At 50.2% G+C, this 16,488-nt stretch overlaps 1 protein-coding gene across 2 annotated transcripts; it reads right to left on the reverse strand.

Moving 5' to 3' along the window:
* Positions 1–533: 533 nt before the first annotated feature.
* EIF5A (eukaryotic translation initiation factor 5A) lies at positions 534–15,639 on the reverse strand. Of its 2 annotated transcripts, none has more exons than XM_083472851.1 (6): positions 15,323–15,639; positions 8,664–8,850; positions 5,395–5,499; positions 4,486–4,617; positions 2,108–2,181; positions 534–1,944 (listed from the first exon to the last, which is right to left on the reverse strand). In XM_083472851.1, exons 2-5 carry the CDS (start codon positions 8,826–8,828, stop codon positions 2,119–2,121), a joined length of 465 nt encoding a protein of 154 aa, XP_083328977.1. In that variant the 5' UTR covers positions 8,829–8,850; positions 15,323–15,639; the 3' UTR covers positions 534–1,944; positions 2,108–2,118. The 2 variants fall into 2 exon arrangements, with proteins under 2 accessions (XP_083328977.1, XP_083328976.1); XM_083472850.1 differs by having other exon boundaries at positions 8,664–8,853; positions 15,323–15,434.
* Between the last annotated feature and the right edge of the window lie 849 nt (positions 15,640–16,488).

Raw genomic sequence — 16,488 nt, forward strand, 5'->3', positions numbered from 1 at the left:
CAAAGCGGCTAACGTTCTCCTTTCCCCTCCTCCCCCACAACAAACACTCTGTGAGGTGAGTGGGGCTGAGAGACTTCGGAGAAGTGTGACTGGCCCAAGGTCACCCAGCAGCTGCATGTGGAGGAGCGGAGACGCGAACCCGGTTCCCCAGATTACGAGTCTACCGCTCTTAACCACTACACCACACTGGCTCTCAAAAAAACACACACAGAACTGAAATTTAATTTATATTTTTTTACACTCCCGCCCTCTTTGCCTCATCTAGCACCTGTCCCTGCAGTGAGTGCATAGTCTTAAGCTTCCATGAGCTTCTTTTCTGGGGAATGTCGATCAGCTACCGGCCCCAGGAAAAGGCTGCCACCCAGTTGCAAACGGTGGTACATTGCATTTTAGAGGGTTGGACTGGATGACCCTTGGGGTCCCTTCCCACTATACAATTCTATGATAATGCAGTAGTTTTAATGAACTTGCCGGTAACGTGACCCCCGTCCCCGGTCCCTTACAAATTACACACACACACAGCCAGAAAAGGGTTTTTCATATTAAACTTGTTTTTTTTATTGAGGTTGATTAACAAATGTGTTGGATTAACAGGGGGAGAGGGAGGAGGAGGCCACAGCGCTGACCTGTGAACAGCAGAGGGGAGTAAATATGAACCAAGGAAATGGGCAGCGGGTGGGGTAGGGGCTAGTTTGTTACCTACCCCAGAAGACCCCCTTACCCTGAACAGCTCGTAGGTGGGGGATGCGCAGTTACCCAGCCTGGGAAGAAGAGCTTGAGGCGGAGGGGGGGGCGTGCTAGAGACTTTCTAGCTAGCTCCAAGGACAGAAGGGAGGCAGCGACAGCACTGGTTGCCAGGGAAAAGGGGGGGGGGGTCCTTGAACATGATTGACAGGGATCAGAGCCCAGGTGGGATGAGAGCGAGGAGCAAAAAAAAGAAGTGTGTCATTCGCCAGGCAGCCGCGAGCGGGTTTCTCCTCCCATTTCGGGGGGCAGAGTTCCGTCCCTTTGGCAGGAACACCGCCTGCCCCCCACTTCCAGATCTGGGGAGGGGGGGGGGCTTCTGTGCTCTAGAAGGGAAGGGGTTAAAGAAGGGAGTTTTAAGCAAGCTCAGCAACTAGAGCAGTGATCCCGCCGCCGCCGCCCCCCCACAAAAAAACCACATTTAATGGGTTAACCTCCAAAGCACAAGAAAGGATGCCGTCCCAAAAGAATTTACCGAATTGCCGCAACCATCACTATGCGGGGGCTGGGGGGGGGCCTCCGACGGCAGAGGGTGCCGTGCCTCCCCTTCCCACGTTGCCTCAACAGAAAACGCTCACGAGAACAAACACATTTGACAGGGTTAAGAGTGCGACTCTTCGCAATTCGCAACGGTAATTTTTTTTATAATTTTTGCTCAGTTTGTCGTTCGGGGGGGGGGGGGGGAGGCAGCTCCCTCCTCAGCGCTGCCACCAATCTTAACAGAAAGCATTAAAACTTGAGAGAGAAATAAAAATCAACAAGAGTCTCCTGCAATTTCCCCCCCTCCTTCTAGCCGTTTAAATATTATTCTTTTTTTTCTCTTCCTTTTTTTAAGTGCAAATTCTCAACTTCTCTTGCCAGAAAACAACTGTAGTGTCACTAGCACCTGAGAGAGGGGAGGGGGACTGGGAGGACGGGGGCGAGAGGGGGACCAAAACAAAGTGAAATCATAACAAAAGGAATACAATTAAGCGTCCAGCTTTTCTGCTTTTAAAAAGACCACAAAAAAGTTTCTTTTCTTTTGTTTTAATTCAAAAGGGAGTGAGTGGGTGTGGGAGGGTTTTGCTGTTTTGTCCTTTTTTTGCTTTTTAGAGGAGGGGGGAAAGAAAAAAAAAAGAGAGATTTGGGTGGTTTGGAGCCAAATCTGACAGTCTGCGGGTTGCGATCCTCTCTGGTTCATAACAAGTTGAAACTGCTGCCCTGCAAGGTAGGAGAGAAAGAAGAGAAGTTGGTGACAGGGGTTGGTGACAGTGGCAGGAAGGTAAGAGACGACTCCTCTCCCATCTCTCGCAAAAGCCTTGCACGTTCCCCTTCCATCTCGAGCGAGCAGGACAGCATCCTTCCAATCTGGGCCTGCACTCACCTGTGGTTCCTTTATTTAGCCATGGCCTTGATAGCAACTGCAGCTTCCTCGGTCATTGCAGACAGTACGGTGATCTGAGGAGGGAGGAAGCAAGCAAGAATCAAGAGCTTAGAAGGGCTCTTAAAGATAGGTAACCACTTGAAAGAAACAATTAGGCCTAGGATTAAAACAGAATTAAATTTACAAATAAGAAAATGTACGATAAGGAAAGTTATGTAATATGATTAGGACTGTGATATGGTTTTTTGAAACACTGATATTGGAAACTGCTACATAGAATTACTAAGAAATTCGGATGGAAGAGATTCGAGGAAGTCAAATACTATGTTTTTGAAGATGGGTGGTACTTAATTTTAATTAATTAAGTGGCAATATGTTGTATGTATCTTTTTATTTTTTCTCTTTTTTTCTCCTATTTTTTGTTTGTCTTTATTATTATTAATCTCTTCTTTTTTATTATGTTTACCTACTGAAAATAATAAATATTATTTTTTTGGGGGGGGGGGAGGGAGGGCTCTTGCCAATGGCCCCCTCTAGTCCACCACCCTGTTCTCACAGTGGCCAACCAGATGATCATTATGGGAAACCCACAAGCGGGATCCGGGTGCGAGAACAGCCCTCCCTCCCCCTGCGGTTCTCAGCAAGCGACGTTCAGAAGCATCACTGCCTCCCGACTGTGGAAGCAGAGCCCAGCCGCCGTGAGGTCCTGCTAGCCCCAGCCCAGGCATGATCCACAATGGGCATCCGGGCTCTGCTTGAAGACCTCCAGGCGAAGGAGAGCTCGCCAAAGCCGCCGGTATCGTACGTAAGAAGCAGTTTTCTACTGAATCACACCGGCCTGCCTAGCTCAGGGGCACCTGCTCTAACTGGCAGCGACGGTTCTCCAGGGTTTCAGGCAGAGAAATATATAATAATAGTAATAATTTATTATTTATACCCCACCCATCTGGCTGAGTTTCCCCAGCCACTCTGGGCGGCTCTCAATTGAGTGTTAAAAACAATACAGCATTAAATATTAAAAACTTCCCTAAACAGGGCTGCCTTCAGATGTCTTTTAAAAATAGGATATCTGTTTATTCCCTTGACATCTGGAGGGAGGGCGTTGCACAGGGTGGGCGCCACCACCGAGAAGGCCCTCTGCCTGGTTCCCTGTAACCTCACTTCTGGCAATGAGGGAACCGCCAGAAGGCCCTTGGAGCTGGACCTCAGTGTCCGGGCTGAACGATGGGGGTGGAGACGTTCCTTCAGGTCTACGGGAAAGGTTTTTTCCCACCTGAAGATGCCACTGGGACCTTCTGCAAGGGAAGCAGGTGATCTGAGCTGCAGTGACTCCAAGCCCTGCCACCTGAAGCAGCAGCAGGGAAGAAACCTGCTCTGTTTGCTGTCCAACACCCCACCGTGCAGCTGAGGACCAGCGCCCCGTTTTCCCTCCTCCTTCATTAGTCTATCTCCAATGTCCTCAAAGACACAGCAACGGTGGGGCATTTTGCCTTATGCACACTCAGATCAATGCCAGGCCTGCTCTCTCGCCTTCTCCACTCCACCCGCAAGAAAATCTTCCCGGTTGGTGGCTGGGAACCCCAGGCAAGGCCGCCTATGGCCCTGGGCAGCTCAGCTTTGCAACTTCCTCCCTAACAAAGCTGAATTGGTTCCCACTGTTGCTTATGTTACACTGGACGGGAAAACATGGTGCTTATAGAATTTTAAGGCTTATGGAATCATTTCTGCGTCTGGCTGGGATTGGAATTTGGTATTCTAACTTGTTTTGATTTTTTTTAAAGTAATATTTATTGAAGTTTTACAAACATTGGAAGATTTCAAAGTTTAAACTTAAAAAATAAGGACAAAGAATAACCCTAATATAATAAAAAAAGAATTACAAAAAAAACACACATGAAAAATACAAAATAGAAAACAGTTAACACAAAGAAAAAAGAAAAGAAAAAGAATCAATAATTTCATATCATATACTTCATTTACTAGTTTCCTGACCTCCTCACACCTCCCTTTTTGTATTCCAGTTCAGATATTTAATTCAGCAAGTCCTTACCCTCTATCATTTATCCTTACTCAGCATCTTAACCTATTATAAATATATATTTTCCTCCATTATCAATCCATATTTACATATTCTTGTTAATCTTTTTACCAACACCACTTGTTTTCAATCCAACATCCCTGGTATTCTAACTTGTTTTTGCCCTGCTTTTCAGTCATCGCCATGCTTTGCCATCCCAGGCCTCTCTGGCTTAAGGAATGCTGCTGTTAAATACACCCCCCCTCAAACACACAAATCACTTGGGCCAAGGGAGGGAGGCCGGCAGCAGCAGCAGCAGCAGCAGGCCTCTTCCCCTCCGGCCCCTGACGTGTTCTCTTACCAGGATTTCTTCGCCACAGTCATATTTCTGTTCAATCTCCTTGCCCAGGTCTCCCTCAGGAAGGCGTAGATCCTCCCGGACTTCCCCGCTGTCCTGGAGCAGGGAGAGGTACCCATCCTGGATCCCAATAAGCTGGAGGAAAGGAAGGAGGGTAGAACAGTCAACGCTGAGCTATCGGGCCACCTTCCAGACTTAAAAAACTCACTGAAGTAGCACTTTGGCAACAGAAGGACGGGGCCTTTTCAGTTGTGGCTCCCTGCTTGCAGAATGCTCTCCCCCTTCTGGAGCCATCATTGTGTACCTTCAGGCACTAGGCAAAAAAATTCCTCTTTAACTGCCCATGTGGCCTTTTAGAGTGTTTGAGATATTTTAGTGAATTTCACTCTCCCCACAGGTTTTAATGCAAGCAGTTTTTTAAAGCTGCTTTGAGTTGCCATAGTGGAAAAGAAACCATTGATTTTAACAGACAATAATAACCTGTTCCTGTTCACCTTGGCATGGAAAGGAAGGAGTGTCTGTTCCTCCAGCTGCCTTGGCCTGCCACCTTTTTGAAACCACCCCAAGTTTGTAACACCAGGTGATTTGTCAGGGAACACGCCAAGAGACAAAACTAACAGTCCCTGGGGCACACCCAGCAGTAGCAAGAATCATATATGAACGCTCAAAACTGAGGGAGAGGGTCCAAAACAGCTAAGAAGATTTCTCTGGAAGGGCAGAAGCCTGCCTCCATTGCCCACCGCAGCTGCTGTGTGGCAGGGCCACTTTGCCTAGCCTTGCTACAGCAGCCACCGCTAGCAGTCTACCCAGTTTGCAAGCCAGGCAGGCCATAGCGGGTGCACACCAACCCTCTACTTTCGGGATTCCCATCTCTGAAGGGGGGGTGAACCCCACCCAACTCCACCCACCTACCTGGAAGTCATTTCTCTTAATGTTGGGCACATCCATGTTGTGGGTGGAAGGGCAGATATCTTCATATTTTTTCCCGGTGAAGATGTCTATGCCAACAAGGTGCACCTACAGTGGGGATGGAGAGGAAGACAGGATGTTAACGGGGACACATTAAAAAAAACAAACAGCACCCAGGTGTTCCTGCAGGAGAAGGCCGGAGGAAACAGGCAAGGACCTTGTTCTGTCTCAGGAAGAGAGGCTGCCGCCCCTTCTCAATGATTCAGTCCCTCTCTCTATGGTAGGCAGACACAGATACAAACACACCCAGTCTGGAACTGGAGGGCACGCTTTGATCCACTGCAACCAGATCCCTTGGCACCCCACTGGCACCGTATCTGCCTCCGCTCGACCTGCACTTTCTGTGCCTTGCACACCAGTCTCCTTGTCAAGCTGCAAACTCCCTCAACAGCTAGGCCTCGCCTCCAGCTCTTTCCCTTTCCTTCCTTCCTTCTCTCTCTTTCTCCCTCTCTCCAGTTTCCACATTAGAGTAGCAGTATGGTGTGGGTTATTTATACACTCAATACCTACCTTTTTATTTTAAGAAACAAATAAATCAGGAATACCAACAGCCACGTTTTGCAATCTATTCTCCACTGGCCTTTCACCTTTAACTTTTCGGGTTATCTAATTCAGAGGCTGAACTTTCACAAAGTTCAAAGCATTACTTTAACACCCCCTCCCTTTTGGGGGGTTTCTATTTCTAGTCCATCTAAGCCAGCCTTTCTGAACCTGTGGGTTCCCAGATGTTGTTGAACTACAACTTCCATCACCCCTAGCTAGCAAGGCCAGAGCTCAGGGATGATGGGAGTTGTAGTCCAACAACATCTGGGGACCCACAGGTTGAGAACCACTGACTGGGGCAGGGGGAGATTCAAACAGGTACTAAAGTGATTATCCCACAAAAGGTTGCCCCCAAGAACCTGATTAGCCCCAGACACCAAGAGATCAGTCCAGGGAAACACGCCTTGCAACCTAAAGTGCCCAGGTATCATCCAGACAGTCTCCAAAAGCCACCAGAATGCATCGTCTACCAGTGACTTAACAATGCCACGGACGTGCAAAGAAAACGGGTATCTTGGCTCTTCACAGGAGAGGAGAACACAGCCTCAGAAGACAGACTGAGAAACTCTGGGTACCGTATTTTTTAGCTCTATAAGACTCACTTTTTCCCTCCTAAAAAGTAAGGGGGAATGTATGTGCGTCTTATGGAGCGAATGCAGGCTTCGCAGCTATCCCAGAAGCCAGAACAGCAAGAGGGATCGCTGCTTTCACTGCGCAGCGATCCCTCTTGCTGTTCTGGCTTCCGAGATTCAGAATAATTTTTTTTCTTGTTTTCCGCCTCCAAAAACTAGGTGCGTCTTGTGGTCTGGTGCGTCTTATAGAGCGAAAAAGACAGTACTTTTGTACACCACTTAGCCAGGGTTCCTCAACACGGTGCCCTCCGGATGCCTGGGGCTACAACTACTGTTGCCAATAGAGCTCAAGAGATTAAACATATATGTTGCCTTGCATTTTTGGCAAAAAAGCAGGCCTCTCAACGCATTCTAAAGCAAGTCGTTCCTTGAGGCTAAGGGCTGGAAAACGATCTCAGGAGATAGAGAAGCTAAATGGCAGCATGCCTCAGAGGTCAGGTGGCTGAAAGGTGACCAGCGCAGGCAACGGAGGAGAGAGAGCAATGCTTTGCAGACCCAAGAAGCCTCACACAACATTTTCATTCCACCTTGCGCCTTACTTTTCAGCATTTCATATTGCAAACTGCCTTGAACTGACTGGAAGAAAGGCTGTTTATAAATGTAGACAATAATCTCAGCCAGGAAGGGCTGAATGCAATGGAGAAGAGAACAAGAGGTTCAAATTGTGCCAGGGCAGAAAGAGAGACAGACAGACACAGGGAGAGGAAGTAAAGAACTAACCCTCTGGCTCCAGGCTTATTGTCTAAGCCCAGCACCTTCTCCAGACCTCGTGCCCTCCTGACATTTTTTGCGCTACGTACCCCACCTTCTAAGGCAGTGACTTTTTCAGGTCACTGCCCCCTTGGTTCCACAAACTCATCCCCTATAAAAAGCATTATTTGGAATAGCAGTTTGCACCACCCACTAAGGAAAATAGTAACACAATAAAATTTAAAACCAGAACAATTAATTGCACATTTATTCAAAACCCAACTTAAACTATTTAGCTTAATTCAACAAAACTGATTGATGTGATTCGGTAATACCAGCTTTTCAAAGTCAGGAGCGTCCATTACCCCTCCAGCAACCCCCTGCCTCTTAGTATCCCTCTGGGCTGGTACCGCTCACTTTGGGAACCAATGTACTAAGGCAAGGCAGCAAGGACCAGCTGTCAGAACCCGTTCAATTTTGATGTTCCTCCTCCTTAAAAGCCAGCTGATTTAACAAGCTTTGCCTGCTCATGAGCAACTGCCCAGCTGCACAACATAAAAGGCAAGGTGGAGGACTACAGTGAAACTACTACAGAGGTCCGGGGTTTGAAATTAGCCAGGCACATTTTGCACCTGGCTATCGGCCACCAGTGACCAAGTGAAGATGGACGGTCTGTGTCACCATTAGGAGAAAGAGGTAGGGATTGGCCAATATATATGTGGACTGTGCCCGGATCAAGGGACTGCTGTTTTTTAAGTTCTCAGAGTTCTTGACTAGCTCAAGGTTTGTCATCTGAACCAGCCAGATGTTTAACTAAGAATCAATCACTGTCAGTCCATCATTTGAAAAATGAGACTCGAGAACCGTCTTGCCCCCAAATGGCAAGTAGACATTCCGTTTTGGCGACTGTAACCTCAATTTAAGGAGCAATTTGGTCCCTAGCTTATATATCTGATTTTCTAACATTGCTGCATGTGAACATGCACAAACTCCTGCTGGAGTGCCAAGCATAGGGTTGCCATATTTCAGAAAGTGAAAATCCGGACACAAAAGATGTTGAGGGTTTTTGGGTTTTTTTGCCAAAGTTGTTGAGTTGTGGCTATTTTTTAGGGGAAACGCCAAAAAAATCAACACATGGGCTGCCGTATGTCGGGGTTTCCCCACACATTTTAGTCAATTCTCGAAAATCCCACCGAGACACCATTTTCGATGGATGAATTCTGGCTATATCTGGAAAATTCCGGAAGTATGGCAGCCCTAGCCAAGCATGCAAATTCACACCAAGAGCTGTCCCAAAAGAGGACCACGCAGGCAAAGCAGCCGCCATGGGCGACGACGCACACTCACTTTGGCATGACCGTGCTTGCCGGTCTTGGAAGTGGACATCTCCACAATCTTGCAGGGACGCCCTTTGAGCACCACAAAGCCGTTCTTGCGGAGAGCGGAGCACTGCATGGGGAAGGTCGCGGAGGCCCCGGCATCGCCGGTCTCGAAGTCTAGGTCATCAGCCATGGTGGAACAGATGTTATGGAAACTGCTGGGGGCATTGGGGAAGGGGGAGGAGAGAAAGACAAGGAAGAATGGTTAGGCAAACTCATCGCCATCATCTTGCGAAATAAAAAGGCTTGGGTTGGTGCTGCCGATCCATTCAGCACGTTTAGCCCAGGACGATTTCTCATCTTTAGGCTGGAGTGAGTCAGGGTGGGGCAATGCCTGGCTAACCGCAGGCATGGATGAGGTAGGCGCAGTTCCCGTGATCACCCTGTGCATGTATAGAATTCGGCATCGAACGGTGCTCACAGCAGGGATCCATAAAAAGTAGGTACAGACCGATTTCCGGAGGATGAGGCAACAATGGCTACTGACCCTGACAGCTTGGCTCTGCCTCCAAAGTTAGGAAGCAGCAAAGCTTCTCAATACCAGTTGCTGGATATGCAGGGAAGAGAATGCATTGCTTTGCGCTCTGTCTTGCTTGCGGACTTCCCACTGGGGAATCTACTTGGTCACTGCAAGAAAAGAATTGCTGGGCTACAAGGGCCCTCTTCCGGCCTTATTCCAACTGCAGGCTCTTCGGATGCCCTTGCTGGAAAATGTCTAAAACTTAAGTATAGGGTCAAGGATTTCTGGTTGCTTAGCTATGCTAACAAAGTGACTCGCACCCCTGAATTAAGGTTTCTGAAGGCTCACGGCAACCAGGAATGGATTTTTGTGTGGCAGGGCTGTGAGCTCAGTTCAGTTCCAAGACTTGGAACAAATTCCTGGGCTCAGAATTCTAACTCTTTTTTTTAAAGATTTTTCCTTTTGCACCCAGCTCTAATTGGCAGATTTCTAGGTTCTCTTCAGAAGAAACAGTTCCTGAAGTTGGCCTACGTCAAAGAATATCGCAGCCCAAGAACCACACCTTCCTTTTAATCAGGAGAGGAAATACACGGCCACTGCCTCTGAAGTGTCATGGAAGAAGCACTCAGGTCACATTCAGCTACCAAGGCTTATACACAAAGCCCCTAACGCCCCCCCAAAATAAAAATCTTTCATGGCAAAAACTCTGAACTGTTTTTTGAGTCGACAAAATATCCAGTGGCAATGAATTCCACAGGTTAACCACTTGCCATGTAAAACACTTTAGCTTGTCAATATCACGCCGGCCAAGTCGTTTCGTTAGATGAGCCAGTTCTCAGTTAACAGCGCTCTGGGCAAGAGGAGAAGTGCAGGCTGATAGCTGCTCTCTAGTTATAAGCATGGCCATAAGGCTCCACGCTTAAGTCACCGACAGCTTATGTGAGAAGGAGGGAGGAAGCACTTGCATGCCTGTAGTCTTAGGCAGACAAACACACGCCTCAGCATGAGAACCAAGGCAGTACGGCCGACAGGATTAAGGTAGTCCAAAAATCCAGCTGTCTAGCTCTGCAAAGGGGGGAGTTTGCACTCCAGGAAGTCCAGAGCTCTGCTTGCAATCTCTGCGTGCCAAGAGGAAGCTGCCATGGCAGCAGCGGCGGAACTAATCCAGAGTTTCCAGTGTTGTGCAAGGCGGGCACCTAAGAATCTAATGCCTGCTCATGGGAATTTGACATTTTTCCAGCACTGCGCGCAACCAAGTCAATTCTCACCTGTGACAAGGGCATAGCTGCCTTGCAACAGCCCTGTTTCTGTGCTGCTCATGTGTAGTGCATTGGGGGGTTTGTGTGGGAGCAGGGCCATGTTTTGGTCCCATCCCCCCAAATCACACCAGCTTCGTTCACCAATTTCTCTTTCCACATTGCCTTCTGTAAAGGAACCCTTGACGCCTGAGCTGCTGGTTGTGTTTAAGACTTCTGCACAACTCGGCGCCCCAACTGCACGGAGGTCGCCCATTAATTCAAGCATGTGGAATGCGCAACTGCTGAAATAAGCTGGTGTGATGTCCGGGGCAGGGGCCCCACTCCCAAGCAAATTCCAAAACTGCCCGGCACACATACCTTTTGGCCTGGGCAGCCACAAGTTATTTTGGCAAAGGTTCAGCCGGGGGGGGGGGAGGGAGCGAGAGAGAGCAATGGAAGTGACCAGCTTCTGTGCCTTGACAGTAAAACTACACCAGATTATGAGCATCACACTCTGGAAGAATTGCTGCCCCCTAAACTAATGCTGAGCCAAAGGCAGAGATGAGGGAAAGCGAGAAAGGCCACCTGCCTTGGAGAAAAATCAAAGCTGCCTGTTCATCCTCCCCAGCCCCACTTCGAAACTTACCTGGACTAGTTGTTTAGTGCAATTTTATGGAAATTTAGCATAGCTTAAAGGAGTTCTGCTAGCCTTTCCCTAATGCAAGTCATGACAAAATCAAGGGTTTAAGATCTTGGGATGCAAAGTAATTTAGGGCTGGGGTGGGGAGAGGGGAAGAGAAAGCTTTATTTGAGAAAAAGGCCATTTGTGCTCTCAGTATAATGAAAAAGCTTCACTTGTTGGGGCTGGCAAGTGAGACCCTTAAGCCCCAAGGACTCTGATGAGCAGTAAGTCTATTCCGGAGTTTTGCCTTCTATTTAAAAACAAATAAAACGCACAGCAATGGCTTCAGCATGCAGGTGCCCACCCGCCAGGTTTAAAAGGTCCTGAGTACATACTCCAGGTAGAGCTCAGCAACACACATTAACATCCCAATCCCTGCTAAGGGGAAGCACCCCTCAGCAACTATGGAAAGGACTGAGGCGCGCACACACTCCCCCCCCCCGGCTGCCAAGTCTCCCCAAATTACCAACTCGCACTCTGGGGATGCCTCTCAGCGGGCCACGAGATCCCTGACAAAGGCCAGGCCTCGCCTCATTTCGTGCAGGCACATGGCTCCCAAGTCGTCCGGAACCCTCCCCATCTTACATCAGAGCTGGAAAAACGAGATTGGATTCTTGAGGAGGTGCTGCAGGCTCGCCCTAGCGTTAAGACAAAGCGGAGCAGAGGCGGTGGCGGCTGCAGCCACAGCTGCTCCGCTCAGCTACTACATGGCCGCCTGGCACTCCCTCCCAGGCCGGGAGGAGCATGTCGGTTCATTTACCCTCTCCAGAGATCTGCTGAGCTCGTTTTAGTTCCAGCCGCCGCCGCCACCCCACCTCCTCCTCATCCAAAAACCGCTTCTACGCTCGATAATTGATTAGGACAACTGTTAACTGCAACAGGCTTAAGCGGCATGACATGCCCCTTTGCAGGCGGCAACGGGGTGCGCTTGCGAGGTCACCACGTGCTTCCGATTTTTGTCTGCCGCCGCCGTGAGGAGCAGTGGGAAAGAGGGAGGGAGCTGCAGAGAAAGGCAGGAAGTTTTAGCCCAAGTGATCAGGCAGAGAGGCCCTCCGTGCCACATGTTTGGAGGGAGACTCCCTCTCTTCCTGCCAACACCAAGCATGATTCAGCTAAGCTGCCACTGCAGAGAGCGCCACACGTGGCCAAGGAAAGGGGAAAAGGGAGGGGGGAAGGATTACCACAGCATTTGGATGGAAGAAATGCCCTTTACATTTTCGGGCAGTGCTTCTGACCCCCTTCCTCCCCCATTTCAGAGCTACCTTAAGATTCCATGGGGAAACACCCCCAGCAAAATATGGGAGATTCAGTTACTGCATTTCCCATGTAAGGGCCAAATTCCTAGCAATTCTTGCCATACGGTTCCAGTCACCAAGCACAGATTCAGCGGCAAGACAGCTGCTGCAGGAAAGGCCTCTTTCAGTCACAGTCATTCACACCCAGCCCAGGGTCCCCCGTTAGTCAATGGAAGCCCAGTCGCTGCCCACACCTCTGCCATCCTCAAGGGGATCAGAAGCCATGCCCAGAGGGGAAACGAGGTGCTGTGGTGAATGGGATCCCAGCCCCCACACCAGGGAAGCAGGAGATAGCACCAGTAAGGCTGGTATTGCAAAGGGACAGGCAGCTTCGTATCACCTTTCTGCCTCTCCTTGAATGGGAGCAAGTTTGGAAGTTGCAACCCTGGACTCAACTCCCTGCCTCCCCTGCTTTCCAGGCAGCTTGGCCTGCTACTTGAAAGTCTTCAAGCCATGCCAAAACCAGCTGGGGAGACCAACAGAGCTCCATCCCTCCCAGCCTTCCCCCTCCCAACTTCTTAACCATAAATGAGTTTGCTTACTTTCTCCAACAAAACTGCAAAGATGGAGGAATGGTTCATGGGATTCAGGAGCTTTAAAATACATTAGCTATACTCTCATGCATTCAGTAATATATATATATATATATATATATATATATATATATATATATATATACACACACACACACACACACACACACACACACACTTTGGAGCTATGCCGCCAATCTTCACTCTCTCATCACCTACAAGAGGAGGGGGGAATTCATCACAACAGCTCCCTCCTCAACCTACGCTAACTTTCTCCATGGCCTTTTAAACGGTGGGGTATTTTTGTTACTATGGCATGTATTTTTGTGCTTTTATACTGTAAACTGCCCTGTGATCCTCAGGTGAAGGGTGGTATAGAAATCTGATAAATTTAAAAATATATCCCGGGTTCCATACTTAAAAGGCCCAAACTTCAGTGTCAGGGGGTTTCTCCACCCTTTTGTCAGTTCCTGCTTGGCAGGGGGTTGGACTCGATGGCCCTTGTGGTCTCTTCCAACTCTATGATTCTATGATTCTATGATACTCTCCTCAGTTCGGAGCCCTAAGCTGAGGGCAAGGGGGTGAAGACACCGCCAGCTACTCTTTCATGTGTGTACCCAAAGGGCAGCCATATGCATCAACCACTCCAAAGCTCACTCCCCAAGGAACCAGCCCGCCAGGAATACCAGACAGCATGTCTATGAGATTCCCAACTGCCATCTTCCTGCCCCAGCGCTGATCCTCCAAACCAGACCTTCAACCCCACTCCAGCTGGAAGTCAGTCCTTTCTGCTAACCTGGTGCAATTTCTCAACCCACTCACACACCACTCCCTTCCTTCATCAAGCCCTAACTGGGGCCAGCCCTTCCCTGAGGGTGGGGAATCATCTACTCCCCCAACAGCTAACCTGAAGCCCCTTCCACTGCCTTATCTAGTGCAATGCTCCCCAATCAAAATATATTAAAAAATAGCACCTTAGAGACCAAGTAAGTTTGTTCTTGGTATAAGCTTTTGTGTGCATGCACACCTCTGTGGGCAATTCCAGCTCTCTCTACCAAAACCTTACTTCGATACCTACCAGCCATCTCCCTAAGCGGTAAACTGGGGCAGAGCTGGTGACCCTAAGCAAAATGTCAATTCTCTGGGGGAGAAACGCCCTCCAGCTCTATTTCTTGCAGAGCAGCCCTTCGAGGGATATTCCCACCACACCCATCTCCTACCTTCCCAAGTTCAGCTGAGGACAAGCCTCCCCTTGCAGAGTGCGGGAACCTCAGCGCCCCTTCCCCTCCCCTAAAGGCAGCCCTGACCCCCTTGTTGAAACAGATCCCACCCCCACCCGTGTCCTCAAAGGCCTTCTTTCCCACAAAAGCAAAGCCAGCAGGGCGTAAAGCCCCTACAGCAGGGAGTGGACTTCATATAGGAGCCACACACCTTTCCCCAAAGAAAACCACCCTTCTTTCTTTCTACTCCCGATCAGCCCTCACTCCAAAACCAATGCCTTCTGGTGCAGGACCCCAAAACGTAACCCTGTACAATTGCAGGAGGCGACTCCCCCCTCAAAGGCCACTGGCCCTTCCCTGATCCCTCCCCAAATCAAAGGGCCCTTCCTTTTAATGTGGAATAGGTAGTATTTTAGTATTTTGTTGGAAGCCACCCAGAGTGGCTGGGGAAACTCAGCCAGATGGGCGGGGTATAAAATTATTATTATTATTATTATTATTATTCCTTCGCGCCAGTCCCAACGCAAGAGCTACAGGAGCCCCCAAACCTCAAGTTATACAGCCCACCCGCAAACCCCGATTACCAGGATTACCCCCGTATTTTTCTTTAAAAGGTCTTAGGGAGCCCCCCCCCCGTGTGAAAAAGCAACACCAGGCCTCATCCTGTCCCAATGCGAAGCCCTTCACTCCCCCAATGGGAAGCCCTTTACACACACAGTGTAACCCAGAGGAGACCCAGTCCAAGGTAGGCCTCGGCCGGGCCTGGCTCGCCGCCGCCGTCTCTCCCCCCCCCTCCCTCCTCTCCCGCTCCGTGAGTCAGCCCAGCAGAGGGGCCCGGCCTGGCCTCCCAAGCGCAGGCCTCGGCCTCCTCGCCGCCGCCGCCTCCTCCTCCTCCTGCACGCGACACGGGGGGCGCCAGGCTCTCCTCCTCCCCCCCCCTCACGTCTCTCCCCCCCCCCGCTCTCTCTCTCTCTGAGGAGAATGAGGGGGGAGGGGAGGGTGCGCGCGGCGCCTCGTTCCGTGAGGGGGGAAAGGGAGCCACGCGGCTGAGGCGGCGCCGGTCGGTGAGGCTTCCCCTTCCCCCCCCTCATTCCGCGCCGCGCCGCAACGGCTGCCGCCGCCGCCGCGTGCGCGCGCACACACACACGGGACAGCCCCGCGCACACACACACACACACTCCCGCGCGCACCAAACTCACCCGCCCGCGAGCTCAACCGCCGCCGCCGCCGCTGCCTGCTGCAACCCAGCCCGCAGTGCGCACGCGCACTTATCGCCTCCTCTCGCCCTTTCCCCCCTCCCTCCCGCCTCTTCTCGCGCTGTCGCTTTCTTTTCCCCTCCCCTCTCTCCTTTTGCCGCACGCGCACTGGGAGGAAACGCTCCAAAAAAAAAAAAAAGCGAAGGCGGCCGCAATGGGTGGGAGGGAAGGAAGGAAGGGGGGGAGGAAAGGAGGCGGAGCCTCGTCTCCCGACGCTGTATTGCGCCTGCGCTGTGGGTAGGCGCCGGGGCGCCGGAGCGGCTCTGAGCGTGCGCGTCTGAGGGGCGAAGGAGGCTGCGCATGCTCACGAGGCGACTGGCGGCGTGGGGTTCTACTGCGCATGTTCATTTGGGAGTGGGGAAAGAACCACAACTAGGAAACGTCCGGCTTCATCGTTTGGGACTGAGCTTATGCAGTGCGCAAGCGCACAGAAACTGAGTTCCTCCTCCCCCATTTGTTTTCCATTGCGCATGCGCTAGTAGTCCTTTCCCGTCCGGTTTGAGTTGCGCCTGAAATCCCAATGAGACTTGCTTCCCTACCGAGGAAATGTTTGTAGATGCGCATGCGCGTCTGCTCCGCATGGGTTCCGGCCGCCTCTCCTGCGCTCGCTTGCCGAAACTCTCAGACCATAGAGTGCGCGAGGGGGAGCAGAGCGGCACGCCCGAGCCCTTTGGCCTTTTTTAGCCTCCCACGCGGTCTTCGGCAGCCATCTTGGCCGAGAGGTTGCCCGCCATGGTTACCAAGGCAACCGCGGGTCGCAACCATTCAAACGTGCCCGAATAAAGCGCGTGCCATTCTAAAAGGTGGAGAAATAAATAAAAGAGCGAAAACTTCATATCAGCCACCCGCCATTCCCAACAACCAGAGCTCCCTGTTTAATAACATTGCAATTTGGTTAGGATAACTATGCTATGTTTTCCTTCAGTGAAATTGTCATTTGCTGGGTCTGAGGCCGTAACTCACATTTGCCATCTTTTTTCTCCGCTTAAGTTATTTTTATTGATTATGGATTGGTAATTCTTTATTGTAGTTGATAAGTGCGAACTGCTTAACTATGATATGCTGGTGTCTAATTTTACTGTTTACTATTAGATTCTGCTGAATTGTTG

Source organism: Podarcis liolepis (genome assembly GCF_965112155.1).
Source record: "Podarcis liolepis genome assembly, chromosome: 13".
Classification (NCBI taxonomy): domain Eukaryota; kingdom Metazoa; phylum Chordata; class Lepidosauria; order Squamata; family Lacertidae; genus Podarcis; species Podarcis liolepis.

What these genes read in the sequence shown, in the direction of transcription:
- EIF5A (XM_083472851.1), bottom strand. Translation starts at nt 8,828, where the DNA reads ATGGCTGATGACCTAGACTTCGAGACCGGCGATGCCGGGGCCTCCGCG. An exon ending in GCAAGCACGGTCATGCCAAA is followed by an intron (nt 5,500 to 8,663) that starts GTGAGTGTGCGT and finishes TCCCCACTGTAG; the next exon opens with GTGCACCTTGTTGGCATAGA. An exon ending in TTAAGAGAAATGACTTCCAG is followed by an intron (nt 4,618 to 5,394) that starts GTAGGTGGGTGG and finishes CCTTTCCTCCAG; the next exon opens with CTTATTGGGATCCAGGATGG.